We start from the raw sequence: 16,218 nt of genomic DNA on the forward strand, positions 1-16,218 counted from the left end.
TCTCTCTCTGTCTCTCTCTCTCTCTCTCTCTCTCTCTCTCTCTCTCTCTCTCCCTATCATTACTTATGCTCTCAGTTCTGTAATTCGTTTGAGATTGATTGTTTTTCTTAAAACATTTTATTTAATATTTCTGTTTTTAAATTACGCTGACTGCCTATTTTTCTCACTGTTGTTTTCACTCAATTTTTCAAAAGCGTCTGCTAACTTCCTAAACTATAGTTCAAAATGTGTGACTTTAGTCAGCACATGTCAGCTCTGTCACTGAGCCACCTTTGGGTGTTTCTCTTCTCTGCAGCCACCACTTCCTGTATGGCCCTAATGGCCACCCAGCTCATTTCCTGTCTGCTGCTGCACAAACATCACAAGGTGAGAGTACTCCCATTACACTCTCTAACACACACACACACACACACACACACACACACACACACACACACACACACACACACACCTTATTAATAACCCTAAATCTCTCTCTCTCTTCCTCTTACAAACATCACAAGGTGAGAGTACTCCCATAACACACACGCACACACACACACACACACACACACACCTTATTAATAACCCCAAATCTGTCTCTTTCTTCCGCTCACAAACGTTGCAAGGTGAGAGTACACTCTGTACACAGACGCACTGTGTGGGGTTCTCTTTATTTCAGTCTCTCTTTCACACACATATCCCAAGGTGAGAGTACTCCCAGCCTGAGTGAGGCCTCTGGCTTCTGCCCCTTTCAGACAGCATATCACTGTGGACACACACACACAGTCCTTATTAACCCATTTAGGCTCAAGCGCCTGGAAAAAATGCCTGTAAAACCTATGGGCGATTTCAGCAACCTCCCCTAAAACCTGAAGTTTTTCTAGAAATTCAGCAATTGTGTCAACGCCTACTACATTACTGATTTCTCAGCCCCTGTAACAGATAGGAACACAATTCAAAAAGTATTTGAGAGCTTACACCTGTGGCTTTCATGGGAATTTGAATTTGTATTTACAAATATTTACAATATTTACATACACCTTCTCAAAATTAAAAAAAATATGTAAAAGTGCAGGATCAGCACAAAACAGTAAAAAAAAAATGTATAGGCTAGGCCTATATGACAAAGTATCTAACAAAGTGAAATAAAGTATATAACTATATAATTATAAGTATATCATTCTTAAAGGGAAAGTTTTAACTTTTGAGTTGTTTACTTGTTTTATTATGAGCAGAAGGAAATACGATTAACATCTATTTTGTTGTCCATGTAGTTTTTACATACCAGGGATATTTTATGCTCATTTGGACACTATGGATGGAGAATGGACCTGACAGTGTCAACCTCAGAGTTGTTTTCTTGTTGTATTATGAGCAGAAGGGAATAAGATTTTGATCAACAATTATAACTATTTTGTTGTCCATGTAGTTTTTACATACCAGTGATATTTTTATGCTCATTTGGATACTATCACTGAGCTACAGATGAACTAGTTTATTGTCCAATATTCCATTCAAAGGGAAAAAACAGGACTAAAAAACAAAACAAATTTCAAGTACATCTTATTTATCAACTGATAAATACTGTATGCTGGGCTGAAATGGAAGGCAACCAAAGCATTCACTATAATAAAGTCAAACGAGGATTCAGTAGCATTAACTGATTTTTAACAACATTCTATAGGGACTGATTATTGTTTCGAAATACTAGAATATATAATAATGCAAAGAATAGAGAGATGTCGATATAATTCACTCGTTCACACTCTTGCTCACTGGAGAAAGTTTTAACAACATAGCAAGCTAGCTTAGTGTTAATATAGCCCTCTATGATACCATATTCCCTTTAATTTACCTCAAGTAAACCTACATTTAAGCAAGTAACAATTGTTAACAACTACAGATAACCATATTCTGTAACTACCAGTACTCACAACTCACTCCTTGCCTAATTTACTTTGAGCTAACTCCTTGGCTATAATCCTGGCTGTCGTGGAGGAGACGTTACTTATAAAAACGAGAAAGCCAACGATTTTTTTTTAAGCTAATAATGGCAAAACATTTGGGGCACCATCACGTGTCTATTCTGATGCATTTCATTGGCCCAGAGGCCGACAATTTGGGCAAAAAACCCCCTTATACCGGAAAATGACATAAACGCTTTCCCGTCCTTAAAGGTAGAATGACGCAACAGCGCTCCCGGCTTTAATGGTAGAACAGCGGTAATGCTTTCCCGGCTTAAATGGGTTAATAACCCCAATCCTGTCTTTCTTACTCTAATTCACTTTCTCTCAAACTTCCCAAGTTGAGAGTACTCCCAGTCTTTAGGTCTCTGGACCATTGCTGACCACATCGACTGACAGACGTTTCTGTGCACTTAACATCTCAATCATTCTGTCCTATATAGTGTGCTCTTTTTTATCCAGCCTAAGTGGATGGCTGTACTCCCAACAGAGTCTGTGTTCAGTGTCGCTGCTCAGAGATGTGAGAGGGTACTCCTTCGCTGTCCTTCACTTGTGACAGTGTGTGAGGTGGGAGCCATTTTTTTTAATTTCATATGGGAGTTTACCCCCGAAGACACAAAGCGGAAAAAGCCAAAGAGCTGATTTGGCTGTATGATGATGGGGTGTGTGTGTGTGTGTGGCGTATTGTAAGACGAGGCAGAGCAGTCTCAGGAATTCATAGGGGTAGACACCCGGTATGATGCCTGCTGCTGATGTCTGACTTTCATCTGTCTATCTCTTGCTCTCTCTGTCTTGTTTCTCTTTCACTCTTCTCTCTCTCTTTCGCTCTGTCTGTCCCTCCCTTCCTCTTTCTCTAGTTTCTCACTCTCTCTCTTTCACTTTCTGTCTTTATTTATAAGCCTGTGGGTTTACTCTCATGACAGCTCATCTTATTTCTAAGAGATCCTTTCCCCCTCCTGCAGTTCCTCTCTCTTCCCACTCTTACCTGTGCGGGTCCTTGTAGATGGATGTGCACTCTTTAGGGTCCTCGTAGATGGATGTGCACTCTTTAGGGTCCTCGTAGATGGATGTGCACTCTTTAGGGGCATCGTAGATGGATGTGCACTCTTTAGGGTCCTCATAGATGGATGTGCACTCTTTAGGGTAGGGTTGTGCCGATGAACGATATCATCGTCCATCGTCATTTTTGACCCACCATCACGATGGTAACCATCGTGATGCCACGCCCCCCCCCCCCCCCCCCCCCCCATATGAATTAAAGTCAGGCATGAAAATGAAATAGGCTACTGCTACAATATGACTAATTGGCTTATTCTTATACAATTTATTATTAGTATTATTATTATTATTATTATTATTATTAGGGTATTATGTCTAGGTTACAGCTTTTCTTTGTTTTTCCCACGTCAAACATTTCATGTTATAAGCCTGCCCCTGCGTCGGGAAACTTGCTCATTATGAACAGAAATATGACGTTCAACTTTAGCGAAAGCATTAACTTCAGTGCAATGGCTACAAAATAGAATAGACACGAAGGGACAGAAGATAGCTCGATCAACTACTCACATTCAAAGCCAAATTGCTATTTGGAACCACAAGGATATATTTGGCTTTGAAACAAACAGCGGAGACTATTAGCAAGGGGGAGCTTCTCACCCCTCATTCGTTAACATTGCATTGTTATCAGAATAGCCCTTGCTCCGTTGATTTCACATAATTTATCTGAGGATTGTATCATATCTATGTGAAGCCATTTAACATCATACAAGTGGTTGTGATCACTTTGAACCCAAGACTGCTTTTTATTGGTGAGCTGATTTTGAGGAATTAAACTCCAGCTGAAGTTGTTTCCTGGTTGTTACGGTTAAATACCTGCTATGCTAGCTTACTAGCTAGCTAAGGACACTTTACATTACCTTCAACGATTTAAATGGAAGAGTTCAATTTGCATGAAATGACAGCTAGTTATCTAGCTGATATTATAGTCTCCTCGATTTAACTATACAATTGTAATGGAAACTGGTAGAAACCCTCAGGGTGCCTGTGCAACTTCGTATGAAACAGTTCATGAATATTCACGAGTTCATATATCCAGATATTAAAACGAATTCATCACAAGCTAGCAACTGCCAACTGTATGAACCTTACCAATGTGTATGTAAAGAATGCTGATATGAAATATGAAAAACAATCAATGTGCAAGCTACCAATTGAATGGTGATTTAAGCTCCTCTATTGGGTTCATGTATTTGTAAATCTGACACTGCAAGAGTCGGTGCCTCAGCAGCCACGAACCTCACCTCTAGTCACTGTTCAACATTGGTAACGGCATTTAAAAAAAAAAAAATGGCACTGAGTAGTACACCCACCCCCCCGACGACACGATATCATCGTCCATCACGATGTTTCAATGTAAACATCGTCTTCTGCCAAATAAGGAGACATCGCCCAACCCTACTTTAGGGTCCTCGTAGATGGATGTGCACTCTTTAGGGTCCTCGTAGATGTATGTACACTCTTTAGGGTCCTCGTAGATGGATGTGCACTCTTTAGGGTCCTCGTAGATGGATGTGCACTCTTTAGGGTCCTCATAGATGGATGTGCACTCTAGGGTCCTCATAGATGGATGTGCACTATTTAGGGTCCTCATAGATGGATGTGCTCTCTTTAGAGGAGACAGCGGCTCTCAGCACAGACTCTGTTAGGGTGGCCGGGTAAAATAGCACTGAGGACACTTGTGCTTATCAGGCTCTGTGTGCTGTCTTTGCTTGTCCAGTCTGTGTGCATTTACATGGAGTAATTTTGGCCGAGACTTTTATCTGACTTAGATGTGAGCAGTGGCGGCTCGTCCATAAGGGCGATTGGGGCGACGCACTGCCTATGGGAAAAGGAAGAAAATAAAAAAAATAAAAAAATAAAAAATGATAATTCCTGATGTATAAATTCAATTGCACGACTACATGTAAATGTAAATTTCATATTTTTTTTCTGTCGGATTCTACCACTAGACCGTCTGATATGCCTCTGTATGTCTTTGTCGAATCAGGTAACAGTCATTCAGTCAGCCTAGAGTCGTGATTCAAATGGCCCCGCCCCTTCAGGGCGATCTTGGACGAAATGAAAATCGCCCCAGACCTCTCCCATTGACTCCCATGTTAAATGCGTTTTTTTCACAAAACAGAGCTCTCAATGCATTCTCTATGGCTTCCGGGAGGGCTCGCCCCTCCAAGTCTAGTCATAAGTAAGCGACGCAAAAGCCTATGCTAAAATGCAATGAGGACGTCACACAGCTTCGACAAAGGCATGTCAAGATGGCACCTGTTCAGCACAACAACTCATCCGCTCTTTGACAGAAACTTCTTTTTAGTCAGCGTAATATTGAAGATAAATTGACCAAAAAACCCTAGACCAAAAGTATCCATTCAACAGTTTTCTACAAAGGGAGGGAAATTGGAACAAAAGAAAATCGCGGTCGTGAAGTGGCTTACGCGGTCTGTATCTATACCACTGTCACTTTTCATAGGTTTCACAGTGTGAACTAACTTTAAATAATGTTTTATGTGATGACTTATTTTGCTTTTGTAAGCCAATACTTTCAAGATCAGTCAATAAATATCGTTGGTTTTGACGTAAGTTGCCCCCTTCTTTATGTTGTTAGTGGACATATCATGTGTCCTGTTCAGCTAGGTTACATCATACAACATTTGAGACGTGTGGATAATGAAAAAGTGGGATCAGTTAATGTGGAGCCACACCATGTTTGCTTATGAAGGCTCCTGAATGTAACTTTCTTCCATAGCGTTCCACTTGTATCTTGCTACTCTAGCTATGTAGAAAGAGGGGAGATATTACTGTTGGTTGCTGCCAATAGTGGACAAAAAGGTTTTGCTGTATGAGTAAATCGGATAACTTAATGTACCTACTGAATAGGTCGCCTTAATCATTATCAAAAAATTTGCCCCCCCTGAGAATTTTTTCAGGAGCCGCCACTGGATGTGAGGTACAGTGCAAGAAAAGGGCCAATCAAGGCTGTACCATACATTTCAGTTTTGGGCCAGATAATGACGACAGGACAAGAAGCTATAGATTTACCCTGCTTGTATTTCAGGCCCCAGATACCAGATCTCAGATCTCAATCCAGTATTGCACATTACAGATGTGAAGGAGCCTCGTCAGGGCTTGACACTAACTTTTTGGCTTAGGAGCACTGTGCTCCTCACCCAGAAAAATTGGGAGCACCAGCAAATTTCTAGGCGCACCACTATAAAAATTTGGCCAAACCAAGTAATACTACTATTGATCAATGTTAACAACCTGGAATAACTTGTTTGAACAGATTATAAAAGGAAAGGCATGACCTTGCTTAGGCCTACATTGATAGGTGGAAAAGAATTGCATGGTATTTTAGGCGATTAAGATGGTAGGGCAAATCATACTATGTGTTATAACCAAATTCTTTTATATTAAGGAAAAACAACAACGTTCAGTCAGTTAATTAGACAGAGAAGAGATGCTGAACTCTGGTCTCCTGGCTCTACGGCCAGCTCTGAACCACTTCCTTACGAATGAGGGGGGCGTGTGAGAGCATATCAGCAGTGTAGTGCACGTTCACACCAAGTTCAGTTCATACAAGTAAATATGAATCGTTCACGTTCATAGTTCACCATTTAAATTCTGAACTCGTTCAGCATCTCTTCTCTGTCTAATTACCTGACTGAACGTTGTTGTTTTTGCCCTGCTTCCCCTACCGACTAAATCACCTAAAATACCATGTGTTTGTTATAGTTTATCGTGCTCATAATTGTTACGATCACTGTCACTTAATCAGTTCATTTTTTTTATAATTGCTAATTTTCCAGGAGGACATAGTTTGCACAGAAAGGTAAGATTTTTACTGTCTGAAACTTTATCAGATACACAGCCCTGTTGTACCATTTAAATAATGAATTATACAGGGAACTAACGGTAAGAATGCAAACCTCTTAAGCAATGATATGCGACTGGCTTAATCTAAGACATACAAGAGCATGTACACTATATGAACGACCGCTCAAAAGTTAGCAAAGGTAAACCCTGTAACACTCGTATTTGTACATTAGCAGTTTATGCTAAGCGAGTTCACGAACAGTAGCCTACCATCATGCTAGATTACTTAACCCTCTAGATCCCATAGCGGCCGTCGACGGCCGTCTTGTATTCTCCCATAGCGGCCGTCGACGGCCGTAACTTTTAAAGACACAGTGTTAATACTACAACATTAATATATGAAAAAACACCCCGCTAATGGATAGATTAACATCTTACTTTTATTTTGAAACCGGAAACTGGATATGCTGTCATTGGCTTTTTTTAAGTATTTGCTAATTTAACCTCGCTACTGACAGATCGCTTGAAGATTACAGTGTCTCTTGGAGTAAAGGCTAGAAATCAGAGACGTCTACATCTGTTCTCACTGGATGATACCGTATTTTTGTGCACCAATGACGACGACTCATCACGTTTGTATGACAGTAACGATCCTGTTTGAGAAGTCAAAAATAAAAAAACGTATTCAAATAGAAATATAAGTATCCTCCTGTTTATTTCTGACTAGCTAACTCGCCAGTAACGTCTTCGTATGGCAGTAACTGAGAAGTGTTGGTTTACAAATAGCACCAGCCTCATCGTATACATAGACAAAAGTCATAGCTAGATCAGTGATGTTTGAATAGATTGTAAACCCATGACACTTTTATAAGCAGAGATATGTAACATTTAATAATTGGTCTTTGAGGGACATTCAGTAAAGCTCATTTTCACGTTACCTCACTTGTGGAAATGTTTGTATAGGTAGTCTGACATTACAGTCTATAGTAGTCTGACATTAGATCCATTACTACCCTCACATAGTCTACTGGTATGCTCGATGGGTTAAGTGTTTTGGGAATGTGTACATGGTATTTGAGACGAATGAAAATGATTGGAAAAAACTGTAAAAACAAACTTTTCCGTTGGTTTGTACATACAAGTTTTGTGTGGCAAGATTGCCAGGTGTGATAAGTGGTACAGTGGTTAGTGTTGTTGGCTAACAAGTATCTGACCTGGGATCAATTCCTGGGCAATGAAAGATGATAGTGTAAATCACTTTGGATAGACATGTTTGTTTTAGTACCCTTTTTGGGTCACCTTGTCTCATTGATGGCCCATGACTTTCATATGCAGCAGTAATAGTGGGAAAATGTCTTCATTGACACCTACAGTACATCTATATTTTACATGTATGTACATTTCAACGCAAATGCTGTACAGCAGTATAGTTGGTAGCAAGGCTGCAAAACAAACAAAACAAAGATGTAAACTAAATTCCAATCAAGATGTAAACGATATACATTTATGTAAAAACTAAATCTGTCTTATGTCAAGTGTATAATTTAATTTGTCTGAAAATACAGCATCTTTCCATCTACAGTGATCTAAATTGTGTCTAAAGTTAACTGTTTTGAACAGAGTATCTAAATATCTTGAAAAAAAATGCTGTAGTTGCACAGCATTTTGCTGGTGGTGAACATTGACTGAGACAGGTATCCATGAATTTTGGAAGTGGTCATTGACTGCATTTTGTATCTCAGCAATGGAAAAGTATCCCATTTAGTTAGTCTACTGCTGGATGTGTTAAGTGTTTTGAGAAAGAGTACATGGTATTGAACCAAGTGTGAAAATGATTGGAAAAAACTGTAACTTTCTGAAACTTGTTACCAGAGTCTGCTATCCCTGGGTTTGAACAGGGTAGGTATCTGCATAACTCCTCATACTTATTTCATGGCATTGGTGTCGGCCACATTGGACACTTGTTAGGCTGGATCAGATGAACAGTAGTCAAGAAAAGAGGGTATATGATGGATACCCATGAGGATGTTTATCCTCACAAACACCTTCACCTCCTCCACAAATGTATTACACCAGGATGCTTTTGAAGAGGCATAGAGTTAGGTGTTTTCCACCAAATTAGCAAAAATGTTGGTAATCTGTAAAAGTAGTGTTAATATTTTAATATTTATTTTAATATTTATTCATTTATTGACAAAATATTTAACAAATACTAATACATTAAGAATATATTAAATATAATAACTACATCTGCTGTACGGTTCAAAACTTATGAATTTGAACTTTAGGGTGTATGTAATGATTTGTATTTTAATATTTGTCGAAGTCACTAATACATATTTGATATCATATTAACAAAGAATTTATGCCCTTTCAAACAAAACAAACTTGTAATTGTAATTTTTCTTTTGTTTTCTAACTGTAACTGTTTGTTTGCAGAATAACAAAAAAACAGGAATTCTCTGTTTTTCGTGGGATTTTGCTGCTGTGTTCTAGAATTCTATTGGGGTATAGAGGGTTAAATGACAGTGCTCGTAACAATTATGAGCAAGCTAAACTATAACAAACACATAATGACAAGGTAGGCTACAAAGTCAAACTTATGTGTAGGCTACATGGACGCACACAACTTCAACAAAGTGCAACGTTCAATTACCGGTATGTTAAAAATATTCCCGAAGTTAATTGCCACTCCATCTAAATAAGCCGTGAAGAGAAATCAAAACACTATCACATGACCAATGCAATTACTAAATATGGTAATTTACCTAAACATGCTCTGTCTTGGCAACTTAACAAATAATTACTATGGCCTTTTTAACAGGTACTTGTCTTAGCAGTCGATTAAGACAGCGTCTTTCCTCAGTAGAAAGAAAACATTCCTGCTTATTTCGGCGCACGCTTGCAACCATGATTTCAAATCAAGTCGCACGGCCAAAATTCCAGTCGCATGTGCGACCAGATCAGTCGCACTGTCAAACCCTGCTTGTGGAATAAGTATACAGCCGAAGAAAAAGCAGAGGTGCGTTCAAATTGGCAAAAAAATTGTTTGTTCGAGTTTGCAGCAAACATTTGCCAACACAGATTGTCTGCAAGCAGTATCCATCTTTCCCATGCCGATGGTTAAATACCCAGAGCATGATGGCCTAAAAGCCAGATTTGGCTTTTAGTAGGAGCGGGCCATAGCTTAGGTAGGTGAACCTCCCCCTGAGGCAAAATCAGCTCTTTCCTCTCCTGACGAGGGCTGGACTGAATAATGATGATTCTGGTTCTCTTATTCAATTGTCTCCTCTCTGTCCTTCACTTACCTCTTCTTTCTGTTAATGGCAGGTCTGGATGTCTTTGTCTTGTACTTTTGCTCTGTAAATGTGGGGTCGTTTTTTGCATTTTAAACGATCCTCCTGTATTGTCTCCTGTGTGTTAGATTGGTCCTTTCCCTGCACGAAAAACAAGATTATCGGGCCCGTACACGCTGTGATACAGCCGCGAATGATCAGCATTCCTAGTCGATCGCGGACATTCCCCCGAAATATCCGTCTGCTGCATATGAACGGAATTTCCCGGGAAGGGACCAAGAGGGGAGGGGGGGCGATGTGTTACTTCTCACCTCCCGCTGACAGAGGTGCGAAAGGCTCTTATTAGCATATTGACTGTAGCCTCACACACAATGCAGCCATTGGTTGAAAATGACCAAGACTTAAAATTAAACCGTCTTGTGATTGGGGAAAGAGATTCTTCCCTATCGGTCAACTTTCAACTGACAAAATCGTAGCCCCTCCCATTTACAGCTATTGCCTCATAAAAACGAAATTAATAATTTATGTATAATAATATACTAATAATGGTTATACATGAAATTAATGAATTTCTTATTAATCCTTTAAATAATCATAATCATAGTAGGCCTTATAGAAAGGCAGTTGCTTTAGACACATCGAGCGTTGAAGACCTTAGTCAGGAATTGAAAACCAAAGCTTTATTTAAACAGAAAAACAGACATTGCATCTGAGAGAGAAAAAAAACAGCAGCAGCAATAACAGCAACACAGCGCTGAAATCTGGGACAATAACATTTTGGAACGGCTTCATAGTGGCGAAAATGTGGTAGTCTTTCCGATGGTGTTCCGAGACGAAGCCTTCTGTGGTCAGCGCATATCTGGGGACCCGCCCGGTAGAGTCTTCCTTGCAGAGGTCAGAGAGCTCGTTGCTTCTGAAAACTGGCAGCCGCACAATCCAGCCAGTTTCCCCCTCGTCTGTGCAATCCTCTTCATCGGACATCAGGTCCAGGGTAACGTTCTTCCAGAGGTCCATTTCTTCCCTCGCCAAGACGGTCATCCTCGCCTCCATCAGCTGTAAACATAAACCAAATAAGTGCCGCTGTGCTGACACAACGATAACGCATATATCTATAGTTCGTCCATCAAATGTGTTTAACGACTGCAATGTACAGTCGTGGCCAAAAGTTTTGAGATTGACTTTGCTGCTTTAGTGTCTTTAGATATTTTTGTCAGATGTTACTATGGAAGACTGAAGTAAAATTACAAACATTTAATAAGTGTCACTGGCTTTTATTGGCAATTACATGAAGTTAATGCAAAAAAGTCAAGCATTCTTCTTTTTCAAGACCTCTACAATCCGCCCTGGCATGCTGTCAATTAACTTCTGGGCCACATCCTGACTGATGGCGGCCCATTCTTGGACCAAAACATCCTCCGAGAGCCACTTCTCCCAACCATCCAGGAACAGTTTGGTGATGAACAATGCCTTTTCCAGCACGATGGAGCACCTTGCCATAAGGCAAAAGTGATAACTATGTGGCTCGAGGAACAAAACATCAATATTTTGGGTCCATTGGCCAGGAAACTCCCCAGACCTTAACCCTTCAGGGACAGAGGCCTGTTTGACTTTTTTAGGAAGTCTAACATGCCTTTATGTTTTTGTATATATCCCCTAGCTATAAGTATTGATGCACAAGTGGCTTATATGATTATGTTATAGAGGACATCAGCAATAACAACATTAGAGTAAAAGGAATGTAGTACAATCAAATTGTACTTAAATCAAATGTTAAATCACCCTTACAAATACCTTTATTCAGAGGTGCTCAGAATTTGTACAAAAAAAAGTGTACAGATTTCGAGCTAAGACCTTTGAACTGTGGCTTGGCTATACATATGTGAGTTTAGCATTCAGAAACTGTGTGTGGTTTTACTACTACATATTTATAATAGCAGGGTAACCTGTTTCTCTCCCAAATGTGTCTCCCTACAAATGCATATTGATGAGTTACCTGGCAGACCTCAGACAAAGACAATGGCCATTGCATAATGGCCCTGGAATATCTTTGTGGCTCACTTCCCCCAAAGGTTTTCACGCCACACCATGGCCCAATGGAGATCACTGAATCACCATTACTTATCATATGAATGGCTGTCATTTGCTAATGGGTGGGTCCTTAGGAGCAGAAAACTCACAGACAGACTTAAAAGTGCATCCGCTCAGCTATATTCTTCTTACAAAGTACTTATTTATATTTTATTTTCGAACTTTATATATTTTAAAAGAAAAGGGTCCAAGGTTTATGTGGGTTGTCTTTATATGTCTGTAGGACACAAACTTGCGGAGTTTTGACAATGTGAAAAAAATATCCCACCGGTGGGTCCCTGTCCCAGAATGGTTAATCCCATTGAGAACTTGTGGTCAATCCTCAAGAGGCGGGTGGGCAGACATAAAAAAACTAATTCTGACAAACTCCAAGCATTGATTATGCAAAAATGGGCTGCCATCATTCAGGATGTGGCCCAGAAGTGAATTGACAGCATGCAAGGGCAGATTGCAGAGGTCTTGAAAAAGAAGGGTCAACACTGCAAATATTGACTCTTTGCATTAACTTCAACTAATTTTCAATAAAGGCCTTTGACACTTATTAAATGCTTGTAATTATACTTCAGTCTTCCATAATACAATCTGACAAAAATATCTACAGACACTTAAGCAGCAAACTTTGTGAAAATGTAAATTTGTGTCATTCTCAGAACTTTTGGCCACGACTGTACATTTGTTTATAAAGGACATCGTTTCTGATGCAAAACGTCACTTTTTATTAACACGAATAATCTCACCCTTGCATTGGGTCGTATGGCATGGCGTTTGCTCGCTGTTGTGTAAACGCAGCACAGTCTCCTGTAAAGTGCAATACATATTTTCAGAGTTAACACTTCCAACCCAGAGGGCTTTTTTTGACTCTGTTAGGTAGTCTGCCATGCCTGATATTTGTGTATATTTCACCTAACCAAAAACCATTAGGCAAAAGTGGAATTTATGATTATATTCTAGAACAACTCAGCAATAATAAAATGAGAGTAAAAGAAATGTAGTAAAAAAAGTTTTTTATTAAAATGAAATCTAAAGACACTAAAATTAACTCTAGCTTTAGAGGTGCTCAGACTTTTTACAAAAAACACATTGTAAATATTTTGGAAGTTTTCTTTTTTACTCTGAACCTTGTAAACATATGTGTTTGCTCCACATAGGTGAGTTTAGCATTCAGAAAGTGTGTGTGATTTCTACACTAATTATAAGAATTTTACAAGGTGACACTTTTTTCCACCTAGACCCCTATGCATATTGATGAAAGAGGTGTAAACTGCCCTGTGAGTGCCCCTCCCCAGTATGGCTCACCTGTCAATGGCCCTGGACTGTCATTGTGGCTATCTCTCCCCCACAACCATCAGCTTTGAAAGTACATACAAGAAATTGCAAACAAGCTTGGTGCATATGAGAAGGTGAATTTAATAAGGTGCATAAAAGTAAAGGCATAGTAGGTGCATAAAATAAGGTGCATAAAAGTAAGTACATAGTTAGATAAAGGTACATAAAGGTAGGCACATAAAATATGGTACATAAAGGTAGGTGCTGAGGAAGGGAGTCATCAGGCCCAGGAGGCTCCTTCTGATCCATCTAACAAACAGAATCAAAAATGACGAATCAATCTGCAGGTCTGTCAGTCAGGAATCAGCACAAACAAGCACACAGATGAACATTTCACCAACCAGGGACATGTCACCTGTGTATCGGTTTGCCTGTTGCATGTTGCGGCAAGTAATGAGTGCAGAGTATAAGAATATGGCCTATGGATGCCAAGCATAATAACAGTTTCTCTCAGGTAGAAGGCAAAGATGAACATCACAAACTTTGCACATCCACAGGGTTCTGACTTTGATTCCCTGTGTCTTGCAATATGAACAAATCTTGCGGTTAGCACGAGGAACACAAAATGGCTTGTGAATGTGAATATTGTGAATGCGCTCATCCACAGCAATGGCCCTGCGGGGATGATAGAACGCCTTGCAGGCATTCTGGATGGTGTACATGAGGGGTTTGAGCCTGAACAGTTTATCATGTGATGAGGTCCCCCTCTTAGCATCATTCACCATGTCCTCGCTTGGGTCACTCATGTGCACATTCCATGATATGGTTTGGTACCTGTCTCTTACCATCACATCTGTCACAAAAGGGATGGAGAAGATGGTGTTTCTCCTCCAGTAGTCGGAAATGTGATCCAGCTTGATCATGCACATGTAGAAAACCAGTCCAATGTATCTGTAGAATTCAGCAACTCCAACATCCACCCATTTGTACTTTACACCTCTGGCAATGCTCCTAGCAGCTTGCTTGTTGGTGTTCTGGCAGAGGGTTTCCACAGCATCCTCTGAAAAGAACAACTTGAAGAGGTCTAGAGCAGTGGTTCTCAACCTTTTTTCAGTGATGTACCCCCTGTGAAATATTTTTTGAGCCAAGTACCCCCTAACCAGCGCAAAGCATTTTTGATTGAAAAAAAATATGTAATACACAGCGCTATGCCATCATTGTCTGATTTATTAAACTGTCAACACTGAAGATTGAACATTGTTGCATTGAACTGAGGGCGTTTGCAATTACATTTTAGTAAGAAACTTGTGCTTGTGCTTCACTGAAAATCTTTGTCAGTCTTGGTGACAGGGAGACAACTGCTGTGATCAAGCTCTTCTGCACAGTCTGTTTCTCTGCTTTGTTTTGATCACAGTCATTGCAGAGAAAGAGGCCTCACATAAATATGTGGAGGCAAAGGGTAGCTGCTCCAAAGCGCTCTCTCCCAGGTCAGGTTGCTCCTGTGTGAGTGTGGATGTGGCAAACTTCATCTGGAGGCCACGGTCAGATGACACTTCCAGGAGTGTTTCCAGATTAGTGACAGGTAGCTTACTTCCACATGCTTCGGACAAGAGAAATGGGGTTTTCACCCAATCCAGCTGTGTAGACTTATCCTCCATATCAGGAAAGTAGGAAATTGAAAATGAAATGTTTTAACCAAATTCGTCAAATGTCCCACGATGTCCAACTTGACTGGAGCTCTGTCCACATCCTCACTAGAGAGAAAATCATCCATCTGAGGAAAGCAGGTAATATTCCCCTGTGCAGAGGCTCTTCTCCACAGCTCTGCTTTCTTCAGGAAGCCTCCCACCTTGTCATACAGTTTTAAAATGCTGGTGTCCTTTCCCTGCAGATATATTCAGTTCGTTCAGTTTGCTGAATATATCTGCCAGATAGCACATATTTGCAACTGTGTGGCATGCGGTGATCTGTGCTCAATCATAAAGGTGTGTACTTCAGATCGTAATTCCCACAGCCGTTTGAGTATTCTCCCTCGAGAGCGCCAACGCACTTCTGTGTGCAGCAGGAGTTGTGTGTGTTCAGGTCCCATGTTTTCGCAAAAACAATTGCGCTTATAATACAGTTACTTGCCAAAACGATAGAAGACATTCCTCCATAATACCTCTTTTTAAAGAGTTTGTTGCCATTTCGTGATTTCCGCTAAGAAAAAAATAGTTTTTCACACAAATGCGTACCAACCGGATATTTGCGGAATGAATGAAAGAAGCAAAAAACCTGTTGCCAATGGCAGCGGTCATAAACTTTTCGCAGTGTGAATCAAGAAATTACAAACCTGTGAACGTAGACATTTAACCCACATATGGATACAAATCAACAGAATTTTTAGGAACATTCTGAAGAGCCGTATATTAACTATTTTTAACGGATTTTTGAATGGAGGCTAATTTTGAATATATTTTTAAAAAATCTCACGTACCCCCTGGACTACCTTCACGTACCCCCAGGGGTACGCGTACCCCCGGTTGAGAACCACTGGTCTAGAGGAGTGTGGTTGTCTGCTGCATTCAGCTGCACACCAGGCTCCCTTGCAGGAAAAAACCTCAGTGCTGATGGAGTTGCATCATTGTCACCCTCTGACTTCCATGACGACAGATCTGGGTTAGGCTGACAGCGTGCTCTCTTCCTTGGCGGTGTAGGTGCAATGTTCTCCAAGTTACTGTAATAAAGTAAAATAAAATTAACTGTTGCTCTTTCAT

At 40.2% G+C, this 16,218-nt stretch overlaps 1 protein-coding gene across 1 annotated transcript in view; it reads left to right on the plus strand.

Moving 5' to 3' along the window:
• gpat2 (glycerol-3-phosphate acyltransferase 2, mitochondrial) overlaps nucleotides 1-16,218 on the plus strand; it is a gene marked incomplete at both ends in the record, with an annotated part of 99,633 nt that overhangs the window by 55,266 nt on the left and 28,149 nt on the right. The window contains one exon of the mRNA XM_080852376.1: nucleotides 296-366. Coding sequence (XP_080708502.1) covers nucleotides 296-366 — 71 coding nt within the window. The remainder of the gene's footprint in view (nucleotides 1-295; nucleotides 367-16,218) is intronic.

Source organism: Sprattus sprattus (assembly GCF_963457725.1).
Source record: "Sprattus sprattus genome assembly, chromosome: 15".
Taxonomy (NCBI): Eukaryota; Metazoa; Chordata; class Actinopteri; order Clupeiformes; family Clupeidae; genus Sprattus; species Sprattus sprattus.